The sequence below is a fragment of the Mobula hypostoma genome, chromosome 3 (genome assembly GCF_963921235.1).
Source record: "Mobula hypostoma chromosome 3, sMobHyp1.1, whole genome shotgun sequence".
NCBI lineage: Eukaryota > Metazoa > Chordata > Chondrichthyes > Myliobatiformes > Myliobatidae > Mobula > Mobula hypostoma.
In genome coordinates this window covers 209,558,634-209,584,928 of record NC_086099.1, presented here as the reverse complement: position 1 = coordinate 209,584,928, position 26,295 = coordinate 209,558,634, and the positions used below count along the sequence as shown (strand labels likewise).

The 26,295-nt window shown below is 42.9% G+C and overlaps 1 protein-coding gene across 1 annotated transcript in view; it reads right to left on the bottom strand.

The window, feature by feature from the left end:
* Positions 1 to 26,039, bottom strand: part of LOC134344511 (protein canopy homolog 1-like) — a 90,456-nt gene extending 64,417 nt beyond the window's left edge. The window contains exon 1 of the mRNA XM_063044431.1: positions 25,757 to 26,039. Coding sequence (XP_062900501.1) covers positions 25,757 to 25,862 — 106 coding nt within the window. The 5' untranslated portion in view covers positions 25,863 to 26,039. The remainder of the gene's footprint in view (positions 1 to 25,756) is intronic.
* Positions 26,040 to 26,295: the final 256 nt, after the last annotated feature.

The following is a 26,295-nucleotide window of genomic DNA, read 5'->3' as shown; positions in this document are numbered from 1 at the left end:
TGAGGTTGAAATTGGAAAGGGCATTTAATAAGGGTAATGTCACAATTGTAAAGGGGGACTTCAATAAGCAAGGGGATTAGGAAAATCAGGTTGGTGTCGGGCTGCAAGAGAGGGAATTTGTTGAATACCTACAAGATGGCTTTTTAGGGCAGCTTGTGCTCGAGCCTACTCAAGGGAAGGCCATCTTATATTGGGTGTTGTGTAATAATTAAGATTTTATTAGGGAGCTTAAGGTAAAGGAACCCTTTGGAGACAGTGTTCATAATATGATTGAATTCATACTGCAATTTGAAAGAGAGAAGCACAAGTCACATGTATCGCAATGGAATAAAAGGGAATTATAGAGTCATGAGAGAGAAGCTTGCCCAGGTACATTACAGGGGGATACTGCAGGTGGCTGAAGTTTCTGGGAATAGTTCACAGGGTGCAGGATGAACAGAAATAGTTGTCAAATAGAGGTCAGGCCACTGTGGCTGACAAAGTTAGTTAAGGACTACATAAAAGCCAAGGAAAAGGCATACAGGGTAGCAAAAGTGAGTGGGAAGTTGGATGATTGGAAGCTTTTAAAATCCAACAAAAGGTAACTGAAAAAGCCATAAGGAAAAAGATGAAATACGAGAAGAACAGATGAAATACAACTGTTCTTCCTACCAATCACATCCAAGTCATGACAACCAAAGGTCCCAACACTCAGCCTTGGTCAGACTTCTAATCAGAAAAGCAACCTTCCACCATTACCACCCTCTGCTAATCACCAGAACAATTTTTACAATAAGCAAGGGGATTAGGAAAATCAGGTTGATGTCGGGCTGCAAGAGAGGGAATTTGTTGAATACCTACAAGATGGCTTTTTAGGGCAGCTTGTGCTCGAGCCTACTCAAGGGAAGGCCATCTTATATTGGGTGTTGTGTAATAATTAAGATTTTATTAGGGAGCTTAAGGTAAAGGAACCCTTTGGAGACAGTGTTCATAATATGATTGAATTCATACTGCAATTTGAAAGAGAGAAGCACAAGTCACATGTATCGCAATGGAATAAAAGGGAATTATAGAGTCATGAGAGAGAAGCTTGCCCAGGTACATTACAGGGGGATACTGCAGGTGGCTGAAGTTTCTGGGAATAGTTCACAGGGTGCAGGATGAATAGAAATAGTTGTCAAATAGAGGTCAGGCCACTGTGGCTGACAAAGTTAGTTAAGGACTACATAAAAGCCAAGGAAAAGGCATACAGGGTAGCAAAAGTGAGTGGGAAGTTGGATGATTGGAAGCTTTTAAAATCCAACAAAAGGTAACTGAAAAAGCCATAAGGAAAAAGATGAAATACGAGAAGAACAGTTGAAATACAACTGTTCTTCCTACCAATCACATCCAAGTCATGACAACCAAAGGTCCCAACACTCAGCCTTGGTCAGACTTCTAATCAGAAAAGCAACCTTCCACCATTACCACCCTCTGCTAATCACCAGAACAATTTTTACACTTACATGCACTGAGCCAGCTTGCTTTAATGCCATGTCCCTTAACCTTGTTACTTTCCACCCAGACCTTGTCTAAATGGATTTCAATGTATGTGACATCTACCACATCACTTTCAAACTTCTTCGTTACTTTCTTAAAAACAAAATCAATGAAGCCAAATTCCCTCCTCCCCCTGACAAAGACATATTGACCATAGTTGATCAGCCTATTTTATCAAATGTACATATACCACTGATGCAAGCTTCACATGCAAACTGCCTATAACCAGTTTCTACAAGAAGCAATGACCAGATAATAGCTGGCTGATAAACTCTAGCCAAACCATTGAGAACGCTTGTGCTGCCCCTAGAAATAACAGCACAGGATATCAATCATGCCCCTTAGGATCTCATGCAGATGAATTAAGATCAACCCTCAGTTTTTCCATAGTCCAATGAATATAGAACTGTTTTAAAGTTGTCTGTGCTAAGAAAATCCTATAACTCCTGGAATCACTCTCTTCTGTACTGTCTCCAATGCAAGCAAGTTCTTGTATCGGGGCAAAAACCGCACACAGGTGGCTTCATCACCATCTGTACAACTGTAGTAATACCACACCCCCATTTCCAAACCCCAAGATCTTACAACAAATCCTGATGCTACACTATTTGCTTTCCCAATTACTTGTTCCACTTGCAACCTTGTGTGTACAGTAGTTTCATTGTTTTATTCACTGAAAAGTGAAAAAGAATCAGTTAAACCATTTTAACATTCCTTTAGCAAAATGGCATTTTCAACAATCTAGCCTCAGAGACAACTTAAATTTTTGAGCTGAAGCATCTCAGAACGAGTCTGGAAACAATCATTTTCCAACTCAAATAAGAGTACCTCTAACTGGGTTGAGGCCAGAGATTGAGCACAAGCGCTTTGCCTCTATTCTCCTACTCCCTGATGACCCCCCCCCCCAAAAACCAACCGCACATGTGGGTTTGGGGGGAGGGGAAGAGAAGAAAGGGGGACCTGAGTGATGGATGCTACCTTCTGCAACTTCTCGTAATCCTATGTATTGACGCCTCCATACCAGACAGCAAAACAGCCAGTCAGAATGCTCTCCACCATAAACCTAGAGAAATTTGTAAGAATCTGTGGTGATACACTACATTTCTTCAATCTCCTCATGAATTGAAGCCATTGGCATTTCATCTTCATGACTGAATCAATGTATTGGGCCCAGGACAGATTCTCCAAGATGTTTACAACAAGGAACTTAAAGTTGTTCCCCTTACTTCACCTTCATGAAATTGCTCTCTGGAAGCCAGCATGGTCTTGGTGGGCTGAGTAGTCACCTCAAGTAAGATACTTTTCGAAACTTAAATTCCTCATTGGCTGCAGTTTGTGGGTGACAGATTTAGTGCTATTTTTATGGACAGATTGCCTTAACTTGTTTATGAAGCGTGATAGGTATTCCTTTTCATGTGGTTCTAGTCCAAAAGGAGTAAGATCATTTTCTGAAAGTGCACAATAAGAAATACAATTCCAAATTTTAAAAGTGTGTTAATTCCCTTCCACCTGATTATGATCACACCAAGTAAATTGGTTTATTATTGTCACAGGTACTGAGGTACAGTGAACATCTTTCGCATTAATACAGACAATTTCACCACATTATAACAACAGTACAAAAGAAAAATAACAAAATATAGTGGACTTTCAAAGTATGCCACCAAATATCATGTGACTAAAGTAGAATGACTCTTCTAAAAACAATGAGAAAAGGTTGGTCTTTTAAGCTGTCTAGAGAAAAATTACTGCTGTAATAATTTTCCAATGCTGAAGAACCTCACCACAATCATGAAACTTATGGACTACAGAAGTTTTAATAATCATTAAAATCAATACCCAAAATAAAGATGTTGAAAGGACTTGAAGAAAATGTTTAGCCAACCTTGTTGTACAAATGGCCCTACTGACCCAAAGCCTGTCCCACCATTTGCTAAAATGAGAAAGTTCAAGATAAGCAAATAATACAGGTGAGAAGGCCCAAAAAATCAAAGAGTACTGCAACTTAAATAAAACACATTTAAAACAGAATCACTTTTAAAAAATTGAGACAAGTTAACCAGGAAGTATCAATCTACTGTAAGCTTCACATTTCAGCACCTACTCCAAAGAACAGTAATCACCAGGGCGGAAAATGTAAAATCTAGTATCTTTCACTTTGTTACCATCTGTCATTACTTTTTCAACTGTCAGTTTTAGTATAAATGATACATTTAAACCAGAATTGTATGATAAGTAATATAAACCCTTAAATACAACTTTGATTTTGTTCTAAGACTGCACTTCTTTGAAAAAGTAGTGACCTTCACTTAACAGATGGAGATGAAATGGCTAATGGGTATTTTCATCACAAGAACTGAAGTAGAGGAAAACCACCATGGCTATTTCTAGAGAGTGAAAATTAAGAAAGAAATTGTTTCGTCAGTGGTTTAAGATAAATCAGTAATCAAGGAAAAAAAAAGTTGTTGAGTCAAGAGCAAAGCTGTAGTGCTGCTTCCTAAAACTGTGGCATTTAGAAATGTACTCTATTTCACCAACTGAGAAAATCTTAAGCTTGTATTCAAAACAGTGGCGGCGCCAGAGATTTTTTTCTTGCTGGTGCTACAGTGGGGCTGAATTATTCAGTGATGGTGCTGAGGGATGTACTGTATTCGCAAGGCCAGACGCGTGGCATTCAAAAGTCAGTTTCAAGCATTATGTGCCTACTATAAATGCCTCTGTTGATTCACAAGCAACAGCAATTGATAGATATAATATTAGAAGTGAACTGTGACAGTGTCAACAGCATCGAAGACAACCTAGGCTACACAGAGCATAAACAAACAAACCAACAGAGCATCTGACCCACAGCACACAACGTGAATCACGCACCAATCCCGCAATCAGCATCAAATGCGTGCTTTTCAACTGAAAAACACAACACTAACCCACAATGTCCACTGCTATTCGCATTACATAGACAGACAATGGCAAAAGATACACCGTTATTAAAGTCAAATACGGCAAACAACAGATGCAAGACTTTACCAGGAGTTGGACAAATCATACTCTGACCATGCAATACCTCAATTAATTCGGCTACTGAATTTAAAACAAAAATCAACAGGATCACCACTTGGAAGTCTAAGCAAAACCAGTAGGCTCAATAGCAGTAAATGTAATAGTTTAGGATTTGCAGGAAACATAAGGACTATGGGGTATCCATCACAAAATAATAATTATAATCAGCATTAGCCTAGGCCCAAATTTAAAAAAAAATCAACTGCACTCACCATTGATGTTTTCAGAGAAGCACAATCCGTCTGTTGTGATTGGTGGTGAAAGTATCATTGATTTTCTGGATGTCAAGTGCTTTGGTCCTCCGGCTCTTTATGGCCAACAGGGCCAATTTGCTGTTCCGAGCATCACCGCTGCTATTCCTTAGGTACTTTTTAAGGCGTCTGAGGCAAGAGAAACTCCGTTTGCATGAGGCAGATATCACAGGTAGAGTCAGTGATATGCAGATTCGTTTGTACAAATCTATAAATGCATTGCAGTAGGGTCTCATTAGAGCTAGAAATTCCACTGTGTCATTCACTGTCTATCCTTGCTTTTGTTTCCAGCAGACGCCGACCTGATGTAGCTCTGCAGTCAGGTTCACTTCACTCGCTCCGTAGTACTGGGCCATTGGCCAAAGACAATTCTTGTTTAGGAAGAGCTTGTGTTTGGGATTCAATGCTGAGACTCCAGTCAGAACACCCCCAGTCTCAAGTGCGAACCGTCTTTTCATTTCAGTCAGAAGGCCGTCTATAACTGGATAGAAACAGTGGTTGCGAAGGTCATCAGAGGATGTGACAGGTGTGCATTCAGTTTGGGCCTCAACAACAAAATCATGTAGGCGGTGGTGTGGCTGGGCCTGTCTCCTTTCATGTGGTCTGCTCTGTATACCGGCCTTGACGCACAGGTCCCGAGCTCTTGCCTGAATTTCACTCCATGATTCCTTTCCCCACTTTGCTGAGAGTGCATCGATAATAGACTGAGCCAAGTCCACAGCAGATGAAAGCTCCAAACTGGGAGATTGCAGCTGGTCTGACATGAACTTGGTGACTCGGAATAAATCCTCAAACATGGTGAGAAGTAAAGCAAAATGCTCGTCAATCAGTCCATTTACAGCTCTGGCCTCTGTTTTCCTCCATGCATTTGGTTGACCCATAATATCCTGTAGTGTAGCTACAATGACAGGGAGTGATTTCCTTATAGCCCACAAAGCTGCATACTGCCATGCCCAACGTGTATCTGACAATTTCTTCAACTCCACAGGCTGTGGAGTTGATTCCAGTTCTCTGCTTCTTCATAAAAAGATGGTGGGCAACAGAGTTTTAAAAAAAAAGTTGTAAAGCAGCTGCAGAGTTTCAAAAAACTCACCCGCCCGCTTGCAGTACATTGCTCACAACATCCACTAAAACAAGGTCAAATCTGAGAGCATGGCAGTGTGCATATAATGCCTGCGGGACCTCTTTCCTGAGCCTCCCTTGTCTGGGTGCAATAACGGGATACATCACTGCCGCCCCGTCATAACACTGACCTATACACACGTTCTTATCAATCACACACTGGGCGAGTGTCTGTCAATGCTTTTAAGAAGTGACTCTGCAACCAACCCTTCTGCTGGAGTGAAGTGCAAGAATTCTTCAAGCACTATTATTAGTTATTCAAATACCGCACCACCACTGATATTTGCTCCTTTTTACTCAAGTCTTTACTTTCATAGGCGGAAACGGGCAAGGCGAGGAAGGTTTGGTATTCATTTTTTGTTGTTATTTGAGGAGAGGGGCAGTATGAGTGTGAGAGCAGTTTGTTGTTCTCGGTGCCGGATGTGGGAGGCCCTGGAGTCTCCAAGCCTCCTGGAACGTCCACATCTGCGCCAGGTGCGCCGAGATGCAGCTCCTAAGGGACCACGTTAGGGAACTGGAGCTGCAGCTCGATGACATTCGTCTGGTCAGGGAGAGTGAGGAGTTGATAGAGAGGAGTTACAGGCAGGTGGTCACACCGGGGCCACAGGAGGCAGACCAGTGGGTCACGGTTAGGAGGGGGAAGGGGAAGAGTCAGGTAATAGAGAGTACCCCAGTGGCTGTGCCCCTTGACAGTAAGTACTCCTGTTTGAGTACTGTTGGGGGGAACAGCTTACCTGGGGGAAGCGACAGTGGCCGTGCCTCTGGCACAAGAGTCCAGCCCTGTAGCTCAGAAGGGTAGGGAAAGGAAGAGGAGGGCAGTTGTAATAGGGGACTCGATAGTAAAGGGGTCAGATAGGTGATTCTGTGGACGCAGTCCAGAGACCCGGATGGTAGTTTGCCTTCCTGGTGCCAGGGATATTTCTGATCGTGTCCAAGATATCCTGAAGTGGGAGGGTGAGGAGCCAGAGGTCGTGGTACATATAGGTACCAATGACATAGGTAGGAAAAGGGAAGAGGTCCTGAAAGGAGAGTACAGGGAGTTAGGAAGGGAGTTGAGGAAAAGGACCGTAAAGGTAGTAATCTCGGGATTACTGCCTGTGCCACCCAACAGTGAGAGTAGGAATGCAATGAGGTGGAGGATAAATGCGTGGCTAAAGGATTGGAGCAGGGGGCAGGGATTCAAGTTTTTGGATCATTGGGACCTCTTTTGGCGCAGGCGTGACCTGTAGAAAAAGGACGGGTTACACTTGAATCCTAGGGGGACCAATATCCTGGCAGGGAGATTAGCAAGGGCTACTGAGGTGACTTTAAACTAGAATGGTTGGGGGGGGGGGGAATCAAATTAAAGAGGCTAGGCGAGAGGAGGTTAGTTCACAACAGGGGGATGGGAACCAGTGCAGAGAGATAGAGGGGTGTAAAATGAGGGTAGAAGTAAAAAGTAGTAAGGTGAAAAGTAAAAGTGGCAGGCCGACAAATCCAGGGCAAGCATCAAAAAGGACCACTTTTCAACATAATTGTATAAGGGCTAAGAGAGTTGTAAAAGCACACCTGAAGGCTTTGTGTGTCAATGCAAGGAGCATTCGTAACAAGGTGGATGAATTGGAAGTGCAGATTGTTATTAATGATTATGATATAGTTGGGATCACAGAGACATGGCTCCAGGGTGACCGAGGATGGGAGCTCAACAATCAGGGATATTCAATGTTCAGGAGGGATAGACATGAAAGAAAAGGAGGTGGGGTGGCGTTGCTGGTTAGAGAGGAGATTAATGCGATAGAAAGGAAGGACATAAGCCAGGAAGATGTGGAATCGATATGGGTAGAGCTACATAACACTAAGGGGCAGAAAACGCTGGTGGGTGTTGTGTTCAGGCCACCTAACAGTAGTAGTGAGGTTGGGGATGGTATTAAACAGGAAATTAGAAATGTGTGCAATAAAGGAACAGCAGTTATAATGGGTGACTTCAATCTACATGTAGATTGGGTGAAGCAAATTGGTAAGAGTGCTGAGGAAGAGGATTTCTTGGAATGTATGCGGGATGGTTTTTTGAACCAACATGTTGAGGAACCAACTCGAGAGCAGACTATTCTAGACTGGGTATTGAGCAATGAGAAAGGGTTAATTAGCAATCTTGTCGTGAGAGGCCCTTTGGGTAAGAGTGACCATAATATGGTGGAATTCTTCATTAAGATGGAGAGTGACATAGTTAATTCAGAAACAAAGGTTCTGAACTTAAAGAAGGGTAACTTTGAAGGTATGAGACGTGAATTAGCTAAAATAGACTAGCAAATGACACTTAAAGGGTTGACGGTGGATATGCAATGGCAAGCATTTAAAGATCGCATGGATGAACTACAACAATTGTTCATCCCAGTTTGGCAAAAGAATAAATCAAGGAAGGTAGTGCACCCGTGGCTGACAAGGGAAATTAAGGATAGTATCAATTCCAAAGAAGAAGCATACAAATTACCCAGAAAAAGTGGCTCACCTGAGGACTGGGAGAAATTCAGAGTTCAGCAGAGGAGGACAAAGGGCTTAATTAGGAAGGGGAAAAAAGATTATGAGAGAAAACTGGCAGGGAACATAAAAACTGACTGTAGAAGCTTTTATAGATATGTGAAAAGAAAAAGATTGGTTAAGGCAAATGTAGGTCCCCTACAGACAGAAACAGGTAAATTGATTATGGGGAGCAAGGACATGGCAGACCAATTGAATAATTACTTTGGTTCTGTCTTCACTAAGGAGGACATAAATAATCTTCCGGAAATAGTAGGGGACAGAGGGTCCAGTGAGATGGAGGAACTGAGGGAAATACATGTTAGTAGGGAAGTGGTGTTAGGTAAATTGAAGGGATTAAAGGCAGATAAATCCCCAGGGCCAGATGGTCTGCATCCCAGAGTGCTTAAGGAAGTAGCCTAAGAAATAGTGGATGCATTAGTGATAATTTTTCAAAACTCTTTAGATTCTGGACTAGTTCCTGAGGATTGGAGGGTGGCTAATGTAACCCCACTTTTTAAAAAAGGAGGGAGAGAGAAACCGGGGAATTATAGACGGGTTAACCTAACATCGGTGGTGGGGAAACTGCTGGAGTCAGTTATCAAAGATGTGATAACTGCACATTTGGAAAGCGGTGAAATCATTGGACAAAGTCAGCATGGATTTGTGAAAGGAAAATCATGCTGACGAATCTCAGAATTTTTTGAGGATGTAACTAGTAGAGTGGATAGGGGAGAACCAGTGGATGTGGTATGTTTGGATTTTCAAAAGGCTTTTGACCAGGTCCCACACAGGAGATTAGTGTGCAAACTTAAAGCACACGGTATTGGGGGTAAGGTATTGATGTGGATAGAGAATTGGTTGGCAGACAGGAAGCAAAGAGTGGGAATAAACAGGACCTTTTCAGAATGGCAGGCAGTGACGAGTGGGGTACCGCAAGGCTCAGTGCTGGGACCCCAGTTGTTTACAATATATATTAATGACTTGGATGAGGGAATTAAATGCAGCATCTCCAAGTTTGCCGATGACACGAAGCTGGGCGGCACTGTTAGCTGTGAGGAAGATGCTAAGAGGATGCAGGGTGACTTGGATAGGTTAGGTGAGTGGGCAAATTCATGGCAGATGCAATTTAATGTGGATAAATGTGAAGTTATCCACTTTGGTGGCAAAAACAGGAAAACAGATTATTATCTGAAAGGTGGCAGATTAGGAAAAGGGGAGGTGCAATGAGACCTGGGTGTCATTATATACCAGTCATTGAAAGTGGGCATGCAGGTACAGCAGGTGGTGAAAAAAGCGAATGGAATGCTGGCATTTATAGCGAGAGGATTCGAGTACAGGAGCAGGGAGGTACTACTGCAGTTGTACAAGGCCTTGGTGAGACCACACCTGGAGTATTGTGTGCAGGTTTGGTCCCCTAATCGGAGGAGACATCCTTGCCATAGAGGGAGTACAAAGAAGGTTCACCAGATTGATTCCTGGGATGGCAGGACTTTCATATGATGAAAGACTGAATGAACTGGCCTTATACTCGTTGGAATTTAGAAGATTGGGGGGGGGGATCTGATTGAAACGTATAAAATCCTAAAGGGATTGGACAGGCTAGATGCAGGAAGATTGTTCCCGATGTTGGGGAAGTCCAGAACGAGGGGTCACAGTTTGAGGATGAAGGGGAAGCCTTTTAGGACCGAGATTAGGAAAAACTTCTTCACACAGAGTGGTGAATCTATGGAATTCTCTGCCACAGGAAACAGTTGAGGCCAGTTCATTGGCTATATTTAAGAGGGAGTTAGATATGGCCCTTGTGGCTAAAGGGATCAGGGGGTATGGAGGGAAGGCTGGTGCAGGGTTCTGAGTTGGATGATCAGCCATGATCATACTGAATGGTGGTGCAGGCTCGAAGGGCCAAATGGCCTACTCCTGCACCTATTTTCTATGTTCTATGTTTTCTATCCACCATGATGGCAAAATGTCCAGACTCCTTGATTTCTGCACTTATTTGATGTCTGACCATATCTGCCATAATACCCATAATTTCATTTTGGATATTGTGATGCGTGGTTTTTTTTGCATTTCCAGGATTATCCTCTTATTTTTTTTTTAGCTACAGTTTTATCAAACTATCTAATTAAACTGAGCAACTCAACAAAGTTTCCCCTATTGCCAGATCCATCATCCTCCCAGTGTCCTCGCTGGGCAATGCCTTGGCACGCTGTATAGCGTAGAGACTCAACCACTGCTCTTATACTCACCATTTTCTTGGGACAATCTTTGCATGTCCTTTGTCAAGCGTATTTCCCCAATCTCGAACCGTCTTGTTTTCTCAATCTGAATTCGGCCCATGCCTCCATAGCAAACTTAAGAGCTGCACTTACATTAGATTATGAGAACACTCAGTCCTCTTTTATTGTCATTTAGAAATGCATACATGCATTAAGAAATGATACAATGTTTCTCTGGAGTGATATCACAGAAAACAGGACAAACCAAAGACTAACATCGACAGAACCACATAATTATAACATATAGTTACAGCAGTGCAAAGCAATACCATAATTTGATGAAGAACAAACCATGGGCACGGTAAATAAAGTCTCAAAAGTCCTCGAGTCGATTGACTCCCGAGTCCCCGATAGCAGGCTGCAAAAGGGAGAAACTCCCTGCCATAAACCTGGCACTGTCAACTTGCCGATGACCTGGAAGCAGCCGACCATAGCCGACACTGAGTCCATCCGTCCGAAAACTTTGAGCTTCCGACCAGCCGCTCTGATACAGCCTCCCGAGTGCCATCGACCTCACCCCGGCTGCTGAAACAAGCAAAGCCGAGGATTTCGGGGCCTTCTGTTCTGGAGATTCTGGTTACCACACAGTAGCAGCAGCAGCGAAGCAGGCATTTCAGAAGTTTTCCAGATGTTCCTCTGTACTCTCACGTCTGTCTCCATCAAATCAGAATTGTGCACGGTCCCCTACTTGACAGACAACAGACATCACCACCGAAGTGGCCACGCGTGCTGCCGTTGCGCCATCTTCTCCTCCTCCTCCAGCAGCATGGTGGGTTTTGAAAGCTGCTGTAGCTTTCCGCCAGTTGTGGTAACCGATGACAGTGAAGGGTAGACTCAGAATGGAACCCATGTCCTCCACACAGGAAATGCCTGCATGCGAAGCAGAATGTAGTATCTTTCGTGATCGAATATTCCAGTCTGTCAAACCAGCCACGGATAAAACTCCTTTGCTGATTGCCAAACTGTTGCGAGCAGCAAAGAGTACTTTTTCCAATGCTAGCCGATGGGGTCCTTCCTCAGGCTGTTGGCTAACATCGCTAACAGTGTTCCCACTAGCACTAAGAGCAGCTTCATCTACATTCTCTTCCGAATCCCGCTCCACTTCTTGTTCCTCTACTTCGCTCTCACACTCCTTTGATGAACTGCTGTTGTCCTCATCCCCACTTACTTCTTTCTGCATGTCACTTTCAATTAAGACAGGCTCGGGCTGAGACACCACTGATTCCTCTGGATGAGATCATTTTCTCACTCAAAATCGATCCATTTTTCACGCCGGCCAAAATAATGCACATGCCAGGCCCACGCTAACTTGTAAAAGCACAGTATGTGCGTGTGGCATCCGTTAGTCTTGCGAGACCATGGATCTGCACCTGGATGTATACTATCAATCTTTCGCATGAGTGAGAGTGAGTGACATCACCACTTTAAGTGATCTTAGATCAGCCTTACTGATCTGAGGACAGCAACAGCAAGACATTGACAATGAACAAATAAGCAGAAGTGTAGAGTGGATCTGACCTTAGACCAGCACAGAATTTATAACTTTATTGCTGTGTGGGTGCTATGGTAATTGGGGGTGCTATTTCACTAGATCAACTAGAGAAACAAGCTGTATTCAAAACTATACAGAGAATGCAAAGCTACTGTAATTTCTGCTGGGGCTATAGCACCACCTTCGCACCGCCCCCAATTCAAAAAAAGCCTTTAGAAAATTAATTATACATCACAAAATACATTTTCAGCCATACAATTAAAATTTCATTGCACTGTAACGATAAAAGCAATTAACTAAAAGAAACTTTTGAAAAAGGTAATGGGATATAATCACCACTTGGTCAAACTCAAACAAAAACAGAAAATGCTTGAAACACCCAGCAGGTCAGGCAGCGTTTATTAGAAAAGAAGCAATGATTTAGATCCAAGACCCTTTTTCAGAAAAGGGAGAAACCCGAGTGATCAGGAGGAAAGATGGGAAATGGATGATTTGACACAGAAGGGAATACACCTTGACTGGGCAAGTCCCAATCGATTAATAACGGTTATTACATGCATCTTTAGCATCTTAGTCCATATCAAGTTCTGTCTGGTATGGTAGATGTTAATGGAACACTATAGCACTGCACAAACTCTTCAGCCCACTAAATTGTGCCGACTTGTAACCTATTCTAAGATCAATCCAACCCTTTATTTCTACGTAGCCCTTCATTTTCTATCATGGAACGGCAGCCTATGGTTTAAGGTGAACCTGGACCACTTCCCGACAAGAGAATGCAAAATGTGGAAGGCAAGTATTTTTGTTGTTAATACTTAATTTACATTATCTATTTAATATTCATTTCCATTAATTGGCATTTTGATTGCTGCAATGTAGAAAGTAAGCACTTAACTATGACACTGATCCAGACATATTAATCCGCTTTTGCCTACAGATTCAAAATGTCAAATCCCAAATGCTAATATTAAAGCTAAAGAACATATAATCTGTAATGAAGAAAGAGATTACAACTACAAAAGCATAGATCTGTCCATCGGTGTTGATGTAAATGTAACCAAGTTGAATTGATGAATGCACAACAGTGGAGTCAATTTCAAACAAAAAATAAATTTAGGATTTCCCACATGCATGTTAGGTTTAACAAATCAGCTAACAATAGAAAAGTAATACTTGCAATAATTGTAAAAACAATGTATACATTGTTATGCTCCAACAATGACTCAAAAGTTACTGTCCAGAAGGACCCCACTGAGCCAAAAAGCCCCTATCCTCGTTATATGTGCCTTCAGACAATGCGGATTCAGTTATGTGAGGAACCTATTTCTACCTTGTATCCATACAAAACCCAGTTATGCGAGGAGCACCGCTTTCCCGCCAATACAAGTCACGTGCGCACACCTCACAACCTCACTCCCGCCGGTCTCACATTGGTTTTGGCAACGTATGTATGTGCGATTTTGTGCTCTTAAACTTTTGTTGTTCTTACCTACGGTGCAGTGATTTTGTGCTTAAAAATATTTAACTATGCTTCCTAAACGTCCAATGTCAAGTCCTATCATCAGCCAAGCTGCAGAGAACCGCTTTAACACTTGAAAAAAAGTTCGAAATTATAAACAGGGCAGCATCAGGTGAAGGTAACACAGCTCTGGGACGCTACTCTGTGCAGTTGCGGGCTATGATAGCGGAGTTAGGCATCACACCAAAGCAGGTGTTTAATGCAGACAAGACAAGGCTTTTTTGGAAGCGTTTGCTGAAACATATTTACACAAGTAGGAATGAAAAAACTGCGTCAGGTTCCAAGGCAGCAAAGGATAGATTGACTTTGCTTATGTGTTCCAATGCCGAAAGAGAGTGTAAGATGAAGCCTCTTAGTTTACCATTCACTAAACCCCCGTGCTCTTAAGGGTTTGAGTAAGAAGCCTCTCAATGGAGCATGGAAATCAATTTGGTGGAGTGTGTGCACACCGTCAAGGGGTTTCCTGCCTTCACTGCAGCTGTCCAGGATTGTGTGGCCCTGGGCGGTAAAATTGATGGGGAAGGATTCTCAGATCTCGAGACTGCTGACCTGGTAGAACTCCTGGATTCTCATGAAGAATTAAGTGTGGATCATCTTCTGCGTTTAACTCAGACTGAAGGTGATAACGATGAAGAAGAAAGTGTCGAGTTGCAGGTGAACCATTTTACAGTGAAGCAACTGGCAGAATTTGTTTTTAAGGCTGCGGAACACTTGGCACAAATGGCGATGGACATGGACCCAAGTTTAGAATGGAGTCAGCATTTCAGTCGTTCCCTGCAGTCAAGCCTTCTTCCCTACAACCAAATTTGTACTGAAAAACAAAATGCTGCCAAGCAAACAACCTTCACCACTTTCTTCAAACCGGTGTCATCTCCTGCTGCCAGTAGTTCTGAGAGCCTTCCTTCACCCCTTGCTGTCCTTGATGATCCTGACAACACACAACCATCCACCTCATCCATGAAAAGCTGCCTGACACCACAACAACCACCCATCTCCCAGAGCGAACACACCTGCCACTGTCGGTGAGTACTGTACACCCTAGTATGTTAACTTTCATTTATTACATTGAATATTACCTTAAATTGATGAAATATAATACGAATGTTGCCTTGTGGTACTGCTTTTATGTTGTATTGGTATGAAAATGTGAATAAATTACAGATAAAACATATTTAGGAAGCCCTCTAGAACGCATCCCTACTTTCTCTATTTAAATAATTATTCACATTATGCGTCGACTTCGAGGAACACATCCCCCGCATATAACAAGGATAGGGTGTATTCCCCACATTTAGTTTGTTAAGCTGTTACCATAAATTTGATTTTTGTTTTTTTTTTCCCTACCTTCGAATCACTTTACCATTTGTGCACTTATAATTTAAAAATCCTTAAACTATACCAGCCAAAGAGGTTCCCACCTGCTTCAAAGTGAGAAAAGTGCTCAAGATCAGGACGAGTTGCTGCAACAACAATAGCCACGAGGCACTTACACGAACAGTATAACCAAGGACGTGCCCGCTAATCATTGCTACCATTAAGGAGGTGGTACAGGAGCCTGAAGATAAGGCACTCAACATTTCAGGAACAGCTTCTTCCCCTCTACCATCACATTTCTGAATGCAAAATTAACCTATGAACACAACCTCTTTTTCCCCTCATTTTTAGATAGAAATAGTGCAAAATTTAATTAAATACTTCAGAATATGCCCTGATACTGTGAATCAAAATCTTTCTGGATACATGTCTCTAGTCATGTCAACACATTTAATCATTTAATGCCCCCAATAACCAAATGCAACACAGTAGTATTTTTCAATACTACTAAATCAGCCCTTTTGCTATAACCTAAGACACAGCTTTACATATGGTCATAGTCATACTTCATTGATCTAGGGAGAAATTAGTTTTCGTTACAGTTGCACCATAAATAATAAATAGTTAAATAGTAATATGTAAATTATGCCAGGAAATAAGTCCAGGACCAGCCTATTCGCTCAGGGTGTCTGACCCTCCAAGGGACGAGTTGTAAAGTTTGATGGCCACAGGCAGGAATGACTTCCTATGATGCCCTGTGTTGCATCTCGGTGGAATGAGTCTCTGGCTGAATGTACTCCTGTGCCCAACCAGTACATTATGTAGTGGATGGGAGACATTGTCCAAGATGGCATGCAACTTGGACAGCATCCTCTTTTCAGACACCACCGTCAGAGAGTCCAGTTCCATCCCCACAACATCACTGGCGTTATGAATGAGTTTGTTGATTCTGTTGGTGTCTGCTACCCTCAGCCTGCTGCCCCAGCACACAACAGCAAACATGATAGCACTGGCCACCACAAACTCGTAGAACATCCTCAGCATCGTCCAACAGATGTTAAAGAACCTCAGTCTCCTCAGGAAATAGAGACGGCTCTGACCCTTCTTGTAGACAGCCTCAGTGTTCTTTGACGAGTCCATATAGCATGACATTATTCTACGTTTGTATTTTGATCATGATTACCATTTTCTATGTGAACATCAAATGTAGGCAGGACACACTTTCCTTTTTACATGAATAATTTACTACTACCTAGCACCTGAAAGCTAACACCATTTAAACCTCTAAGATGGTTTATTTAACTTATAGCGTTCTTTAACCCTGTTAAGCTCCAGTAGATTTGCTTGCCAAGATGAATACATCTTGTTAAGACCTCTGTCTTAAACACAAGGTCTTCCCCCTTACTTTCCAGTCTGAAACACTGACTGTTCATTTTACTTCACAGATGCTGCCTGACCTGCTGAGTTCCTCCAGCATTTTGTACATCTTTCTTAAGGTGTGATTTCTAAACTTCAATATAATCTTCTTGGTAGATTTAATAAAAAATTTATTGTTTTGACACTTCCAAAAAGTGTTCATACCAATTAGGTAACTGAATTTTAATTGTGAAATCCATTCTGCTTCTAGACAAAGCAGGGAAAAGCAATCTGCATGAGCTGCGGTGCAGTCAACGAGCCAACTCATGAAAATAAATAAGAACTGTCAATGCTGGATATATGAACCAGCAACTGAAAATGCTAAGAGCATTCAGCTGGTCAGGCAGTAGAGGAAAGAGAAAGAGTAGAATTTTCTGTCCATGCTGTAGATGTTCTGCACTGATATAAGGAAATGAGATGACAATTTTCTCAGTGCTGCTGAATAATTAATTTGTTGACCAATTTAACAATGGAACAGAATTAAAACTAGGACAATTCATCAACAAAACAATACCAACTATAAATTACAATGGAAGTTGTTAGTCTGACGCTGATCAACCTCTCCTTCCACCATTATTAAATCTTTTAAGATGAAAACTAAGGAGAGGAGAAAGTGTGAATTGGAAGTCCCAAAGCTACTTAGAAGCATAGAAAACAGTGAAACCGAAAACCTTCAGACACATTTTTCCCCCCCCGGATAAAAATGGGCCAGAGATCAGGGCATTGTGCATACAACCATACTCTGTAGTCTGGTTGAGATTTTTTCTATCAAATAAACTACCTGGCCGTTACCCTGTTGCTATTTGTGGGAATTTGTTGTTAACAAAATGGCTGTTATCTTGCCAACCTTTCACAATTAATTCACTGTCTGCAAAAATGTATAGGATCTCAAAGCTGGGAACACAAGTATATAAATGCAAACAAATCTTTTCTATGGCTTCATTTTATACTCCAGCAACATTTAATGAAGTACACACAAGTGCTGGGTCAGCGATTCCATAACTATTGTACATTGTTCTATAGCTCCAGCATGAGAGTATAATCTGATGAAAAGATCATATATTTACCATTATTTTCTGCTTCAAAGTAACAGTTCCAAACTTAGGATGTGTGCACAATTCAAAAATTTATAATTAACATGCCATTTTTAAAATTACTGCCAGTTAATATTGTTAGAATTAAAACTGTAATTGATTGCTAAGTGGGAAAATAATAATATTGACATAACTGCATATGAATACAATTACAAGAAAAGCTCATTATGAAGCCTTTTAAGCAAGAACATAGGCTCATACCTGCAATAGAAATAAGCCAACATTTTGCTGTGCAAGTAGTGTCACTCTATAACAATTCCGAACATGAAAACATGAGCACAATACAGGACCTTGAGCCTACAATGTTCTGCAGACCTATAAAATCTACTTCACAAATCAATCTAACCCTTCCCTCCTACATTCCAGTTTTCTTACATCCAAGTGCATATCCAAGATCCCTATTGTAACAGCCTCTACCACCACTCCCAGTAGTGCATTCCAGGCACCCTCCTTTCTAAGACATCTGTCCTAAACTTTGCTCCACTCACCTTAAACAGATGTCCTCCAGTATTGGCCACTGCTGCCTTGGGAAAAAGTCACTTCCAGTCTACTTTAAGATTTAGTCAGTAGCTGTTCATATTTACTCAGCAGACTGAGAGGTGCCACCACAACAACTTCTTACTCAATGACCAAGGAGATGTTTATTGACTTCAGGAGAAGGAAACCAGAGGTCAATGAGCCAGTCCTCACTGGAGGATCAGAGGTGGAGAGGGTCAGCAATTTCAAATTCTTTGGTGTTATCATTTCAGAGGACCTGATCTGGACCCAGCATGCAAGTGCAATTACAAAGAAAGCACAGCAGCCTTTTTACTTCCCTAGAAAAATGCAAAGACTCAACATAACATCTAAAACTTAGCAAACTTCTATAGATGTGTGGTGGAGAGTATATTGACTGGTGGCTTCATGGTCTGGTATGGAAACATCAATGCCATTGAACTGAAAATCCTTCAGCATCCATCATCGGTAAACCTCACCACCCAGCTCATGCTCTCTTCCTGCTGATGCCATCAGGAAGGTGGTAGAAGAGCCTCAGGACTCACACTACCAGTTTCAGGAACACTAATTACCCGTCAACCATCAGGCTCTTGAATGAAAGGGAACAATTTCACTCAAATTCACTAGCCCCGTTATTGAAATGTTCCCACAACTAATGGGACTCACTTAAGGACTCTTCACCTCATTCTTAATATTTATTGCTTACTTATTTAATATCTCTTTTCTCTTCCTCCCCTTCTTATTGTATTTACACAGTTTGTTATCTTTTGCATTGCTTGTCTGCCCTGTTGCTGCAGTCTTTCATTGAATCTATTATTGTCATTGGATTTAATGCGTATGCCTGCAAGAAGATGAATTTCAGGGTTATGAATCTCAGGACATATGCACTTCCCTTGTTCTACCAACATGGTTGGTACCTACATGGACCATAAAAACTGGATCTTTCACCATCCACTCTAAATTTCTCTGCAGTTCAAATATCCTAAACCAGGAACTAAGAATCCATGAAATTTTGAAGAAGAAATATACCCTTAATTTTTCTAAGTACCTCTAAGCCCTGGGATGAGGTTATCTGGTCCTACAGGCTTATCACTTTTTTTGACGTGTGCCTGTGTGTGTGCGAGTCTGTGTGTTTGCGTCTACGCGTGTGTGCATCCGTGATGATGTCTTTTTCATGGCTTTTACAAGGCGCAGAGCGAGAGAGAGACTGTGTGACACGTCACTCTTCACACAGACATTTTCACAGTATTTTACCCTTTTTTATTTTACGAGGTCGAGTTGTGATCTCAACACTCAACCCGGCACGGATGGAAAGCGTATTCGGGAGCAGACCCGACTGGTTTCGAACCCAGGAACCTCCGCTCCCGGGTCCGGCACCGATGTCATTGTGCCACCAGCCGGCCCTGGCTTATCACTTTTCAAGTTCCATTTAATTTCTTCAAGACTAATATTCTAAACACCCATCTCTGAGTTACTTGTTCCCACTGTTTCTGGAAAATTTATTGAATCACGTGTGAAGGTGTATAGAAAGTATTTGTTTAATTTCACTGTTAGTTCTTTAATCTACAATGTACAAGGTTCAAAGTAAATGTACTATCAAAATATATGTCACCATAAACTACCTTGAGATTCATTTTCTGACAAGTATTCAGTGTAGAACAGAGAAATACAATAGAATCAATGAAAAACTACATACAAAGACCAGCAAACAACCAATGTGCTAAAGATGTGCTGGTGCATCTTGGCCTGGTATGGAAAACAATGCCCTTAAATGGAGAATCCCACAAAAACAAGTGGATACAGGCCAGTCCATCATGGGTAAAGCCCTCCCCAACAATGAGCAGATCCACTCAGAGTGCTGCGAATGTTGCAGGAAAGCAGCAGCTATTGTCAAGGACCCCCACCACCCAAGCCATGTTCTTTTCTCACAGCTGCCATTGGGAAGAAAGTACACAAGCCTCAGGTCCCACACATCAGGTTCAGGAACAGTTCATTCCCCTCAACCATCAGGTTCTTGAACCAGTAGGGATAACTTCACTCGCCACTTCTCTAGACAGTTCATACCACCTATAGACTCACGTTCAAAGGTTCTTCACCTCATGTATGTAACACCCTGGTAAAGATTTTACTGCTAATGCTGTAGGGTATCTTCTGTAGAAGCAGTGTTTGGGTTACTGTTGGAGATAAGGGAGCTTAGGAATGTGGGCCATCCAATCAGGAGATTGGAAAAGGGGGAATGCTCAAGAGAAGGCTGGGGGAGTGGTTTTGTGACTTGAACCAGTGGTGGGTCTAAGCCAGCGGGAGATGAAGAGAGAAGAATTTGGAGAGAACCAGTCATAGGATTCAATCCGGTGGGGGAAAGCGATTTGATGGAGCTCAGGCGCAGAGGTCTGCCAAGAATCGGTGAATATGGCTTTCGGAAGGTTTGAGCTCCAACCTGTGCACATTTGACTGTTTAATTATAATGGGTCCTTTTGTTTCCCCCCCTCCCCTTTCTTTTCTTTACTAACTCTTTTCACAAATATACTTTATAATTGTATGGAGTGTGCAGTCTTAATTTATGTGACTGACTTTTACACTCACACAAACAGTGGTCTGTGTGGGCGAGACATCCCAATCTCATGGGTTTGGCAGGACCAAAGTCACATATAACTTCGATGTACGAAGCCGGAGAAAGGGGAGTTCATCGCCGCGGAATCCAGTGGCTGTTAGCGAGGGAATAACGAGACGCGTTTCCAGAGATGCCCAGTAAAAGGGTGTTTTATTGTGGCGTTATCGTTCTAGGATTGAATTAATTGAAAACTGTGTGATTGCCCCACGAATTGATTAAGTGGGTTTGTGGTTAGCCTGTGTTAAACTATTGTCCGGGAAAGTGATTAAGATACGTGGTTAAGGATGCTGCAGGGATTAAGCGTTGGTGTAATTCAAAGATCACCTGTAGCTAACGCTTGTATTCCAAGCAGGGTGGATATCCGCAGCCCAGATGAATTGTTGATTAGGGTTTTAAGCGCTGTTAAATCATTAGGAAAAGTTATGATCATGCAATGGCAATTTGACCGAACAGTGGGGAAAGACATAGTTTAGTTCAGACTAGCACTGATGTAACAGGAATGGATCTGACTGGTACCAGTGGGGTCCCAGGAAATGCAGGGCCATGGTCCATCCAAGAAAAGGAGTGTAGGGGAGAGTGCTGAATTGGAAGCAGAGTTTCCCGTAGCTGAGGGTGGAGACTTTAAAGACAAGTTGCTCTCATTTCTGTGGAGCAAGGGGAACGAATAATTTGATGTGGAAGATCTAATGAGTCCTCCAGCGAGTGGTGAAAATTCTGAGTGGTGAAAATCCTTACGTCCCTGGCAGATAAATGTCAAGTGCACCGGCAGAGAGTCAATGTTAATCATAGGCAGAGGATGTTCTCGCAAGGGAAGCCCACCCCTGAGGGGAAGGTGGAGCAGACTTCTCACATGCTGAATGAGTGGCAGTGCTTCAATAATGCGAAAAGACAGCAACTGGTAGAGAGTCTAAAAAGGTCCGGCTGCTGAAGAAGTGAGGTCCATAAAGGCAAAGGACCCTTAGCTACTTGTGCAGGTTACATGCAAGTGCTAGAAAACGATCTTGGGACAACAGGAAGCCCAACGGAGCTTATGCATGCTTCAGGAGAAGGGGGAGAAACTTTCTGCCTACATTTTTCTGCTAGAGAGACAACTGTGTTGCCTGTGGTGTAGAGGAGCCATCCAAACAGCCGAGGTGAATCAATTAATGATAGACCAAGTGGCGAAGGGTGCCCAGTTACAGGACATGATCACTTGCAGCCTCCAAATGTCTCGTAAGATGCACAATGAACCACCGCCCCTCCCGATTGTTAAGCTGATCAGAGAAGTAAGAGGCGGAAAATGCGATGGAGGAGCAGGAGACCTCCTTCAGCAGGGTACAGTCCTCGGTAGTAGCCTCTGTTGCTGAAGTGACTCCTGATGTCCCACAAATGGGTGTTATAGGAGCTTTTTGGCAGATTTTAGAGCTGAGATATCCCAGTTGTTACCAGCAGGTGCTGCCACCAAGCCCGACAAAGTCGAGAGGGAGCCGAACCCACTGAGGGGACTTACTAAGCAGAGGGCTGCTATTGAACAGGGTCCTTAGAAAAGGGGAGCGACCAGTATTGTCTGTTACAACTATGTCGAGGGTCATATTAGACAGGAGCACGAAGGATGGGACAAACTTCGGAAAGTGAGCCCACAGTTACTTAAGCAGAAAGGAAAGTCGGGAAACTTCAGAGATCCAGTGAGCGAACGGCCTGGTGTCTCGTGGGGGGGGGGGAGGGGTGCTGGAGGGAAGAAGAAATGCGTTCCAATCAAAGTATCCAGAAATACACTAAAGTGAAAAAACCTATTCCTGAGGGCTTAGTGGGGCCAAGCTCCAGTGTATCCCTACGGATTGAGAGTATTTATGCTCGAGCCATACTTGACAAAGGTTCTCAGGTTACTCTGCTGTACAGATTCTTCTACCATTGGTGCCACTCAGTGCCCTAGAGCTCTGGGGCATTAGTACTGATGACTACCCATATGACAGTTACTTGTTGTTGAAGCTGGAGTTTTCGGAGGTAGATGTGGGAGTAGCTGAGGTCCTTGATACCTCAGTGTTGGTTTGTATGGACCTGGTTGAGAAGGGTGAAGCTTCAATTCTTGTGGAAACAGATACTCTACTTTGAGGAGTCTAGTGTGAACCTGCAAGGAGAAAGTTGGAGAGAGCTTTCTGAAAACCTTGTCCATTCATCCTGTGTTCAGAGCAGCTTTTAAGGAAGAGTGTGCCTGTCGTAGGCTCAATGATGAGCACAAATGAGGAACTGCGTAGTACACCTGGTCCAAACCAGTCATGTTACAGCCTGGAGAAGTAGCTAGAGTGACGGAAAGCTCCAAATCTCCTGGCATGCCTGATGCTAAGACCCTCTTGGTGGATGTTCCAGAAGACCATGAAGAGTCATACTTACCTGCAGGAATACTGGAGAGGCCTGAACTGCAGAAGCTGTCAGTTGTACAGGATGACAGTGATTACCAGAAACACCTTGGAAAGGGAGGTCCCTCTCAAGCTGGAAATGCCAATGGCACACCATTTTCCGGTAACTGTAATGTCTAGTTTTCTGGTGAAACAAGCAGGAGAGAAACCATCTCCTGGCAAGGGAAAATTGACAGTAAAATCATTCAACTTTGGCGACTTCCTGGTACCTGGAAGGTTGACAGAGAAGATGTTGAAGTTCAAAGATGTCTTTTCTACTGATGAGATTGATGTGAGTTGTTTTAAGAGTACTTGCCACACCATCCGAGTGACAGAGACACCCCTTTCAGAGAAAGATCTTAGTGACTGGCACCTGACGAGGTGGAGGATGTTTGGCAGCATTTGCAGATGCTGAAGGAAGCTGGGATTATCACCGAGTACAGGTGTCCCTGTGCATCCCCATAGTGGTGGTGAGGAAGAAGAATGGGAAGGTACGAATGAGTACTCTGAACTGACACATATTCCCCAACCAGTATACTGTTCCGAGGATCAAGGACGCACTGGCCTGCCTGAGTGGATCGAAATGGTTCAGTGTACTGGACCCAAAGAGTGGGTATTATCAGATACCCATGAGTGAGGCTGACGAGAAGACAGCACTCATAAGTCCACTTGGATTTCTTCAGTTTGAAGGGATGCCCCAGGGCATATCAGGAGCTCTGGCTACTTTCCAACTTATCTTGGAGAAAACTGTCAGGGATATGAACTTCTTTGAGGTGCTGGTGTACCTGGACAATCTCAGTGTTTGGGTCTACTCTGGAAGAGCACAAGGCGAGGCTACTGAAGGTGTTAGGCTAACTGAAAGCTGAACGGTTAAAAGTGTCACTAGACAAATGCCAGTTCTCTAGCTATTAGTAGTTAGAGTAATTAGGTCTAAGTCTATCCAACAAATCAATAAAAACTACTACACCAAAACCTACATTTCACAAATTACTTCAGTGATTTGATTATAAAGCACTAATCTTAAATAACCCACCTTTTCATTCTAGCATCTTCACCTTCCTTCTTGGTGCTGAAGGATCTTGGCCCAAAACATCGACTATCTATTCATTTCCATAGACGCTGCCTGACCTGTTGAGTTCCTCCAGCATTCTGTGGGTGTTGCTCTGGACTTCCAACATCTGCAGACTTCCTCGCTTTTATTAATATTCAGTAGATATTCTTTGCTACTCCCTGAACTGGTGATGAAAGTCCATGGGTATTGTAATTTTAAAAAATACACTTCAGCTAAAGAAATACAAATGAAACCTTCTGTCAATCTCAAATGTTAACTGTTTCCCTCTCCTGTTGAGGTCCAGCATTTTTTATTTGATTTCAGTATCTGTAGGTTTTGATTATCTTCATTTCCTGAAAATAAATGTTTGTGGAGGATTTAAAGAGTGAGTTTAAAAACCAACATTGGCCTCCTACAGACAGTATTATTCAGTTTAGCCAAAAGCAGACCAAGTCGGTTTCTCTTTGAATTGCTACAATACCATATCTAAAGTTAACTCTTTAAAAATGTCTGCTTTTCCACCAATGGTCAAGTGAATAACTTCAGGCATATCAACACTGAACTGATTCCACAACTTCTGGACTCACTTTCAAGGACTGTGCAACTCATGCTCTCAATATTAATTATTACGAGGTTTTTTTTCAATTGCAGTACGTCTTCCTTTGCACAATGGTCATTTGCCCGATCGTCTTAGTTTGTGTTTACTGAGAATGTCCGAAAGAAAATGGATCTCAGGGTCGTATATGGCAACATATACTCAGTTTGATAATAAATTTACTTTGAACTATGAAGTCTCCTGTCAATTCTAAGGAGAGCAACCCCAAAAGTTCCACACCCCCTCAATCTTTCCCCTCAAGTCTACAGAACTGTTATATTATCTGGACCTGCCTCTCGGTTTTTTTGCACTACCTTACTTCCCATTTTTCTATTTATGATTTATAATTTAACATTTTAATATTTACTAATTTAAACTATTTTAATATTTAATATTTGTAATCCAGGGAGTGTGAAGCGCAGAATCAAATATCGCTGTGATGATTGTACGTTCTAGCACCACTTGTTTGGCGACAATAAAGTATAAAGTAAAGTAAAGCCAAGGTCTTATTCCTTTCCTTCGTAGTAGGATCAAGAGCAATTGTGTCATCGCAAGATCTCAGTTTCCACCCTACAACAGACTTAGTTTCCACCCTAATGCCAGGTCCCCCCTCCCCCCACACCCTTCAATTTGCAAGCTGTTTTCTCACTTTTCCAGTTCTGCCAAACAGTCATTGATTCAAAAGTGCAACCGCTTATCTCGCTGGCTTTTCTATATTTATCCGTTCTGAAGGCACCATTCTCATGGATAGGTAATTCCGAATCATAACCTCTCTCTGTAAAGTTTTTTTTACTGAAACCCATCTTAAATCTTTTCCATAACCTCTTAACACACTATATTAAATACATGCGGCATAAATGTGTTTTCTTGTGACTACTGCTACGACAATTAAGTTTTTCATTGCACTTGTGCACATGACAACAAGCTCGGCTTTTGACTTGACCCATCCGTGAAGGGGGGAACACGTAGCTCCATATATCCTCGTCTCAGAGCCACGTTGTTGTCCATCTCCCACCCCACCAACAAGGTCAGCACAGAGGCAGACGCCGCCGTTCAACCGCTCACCTCCACAGTACGTTTCCGCGTCTCTCTCCGCGCATGCCCACGGGGAGCACAGAGCGAGAAGCTCCGCGAGCAGCAGAGCGATGTCCCACCGCGGCCGCGAGCCCATGGTCGATCCTCGCGCTGATCCAACCGTCTCCCACAGAAGAGGGCGGAGCGACCTGTCAGAGCGAAAAGTTTCTCCTCCTGAGCCTATACGTGGAGACTGACTCGGGGCTCACTCCGAACTGCTCAATTTATGGTGTAATCGGTCTCGCGCTGGAGTTAATATTTAAATCACCCAGTTCGCGGACTTCAAAGCAATCCGAGACCGCCGGCCGAGCGGCACCGCCTCCACGCCGACAACAGCCCCGCCCACAGGTCCCAGCGAGCAAACATAAACCCGGCATGCAGCCTGTAAACGTTGCCACGTCGCTCGATCGTCACTCGCGCGTGGTGTCCGTCATGCCTCCCGCCCGCTTCCTCTCAGCCAGTGAGAGAACGCCGCGTGCGCGCGCCGGTACCGCCCTCTTCGGGGCGAGCCAATGAGAAGCTGGAAGCGA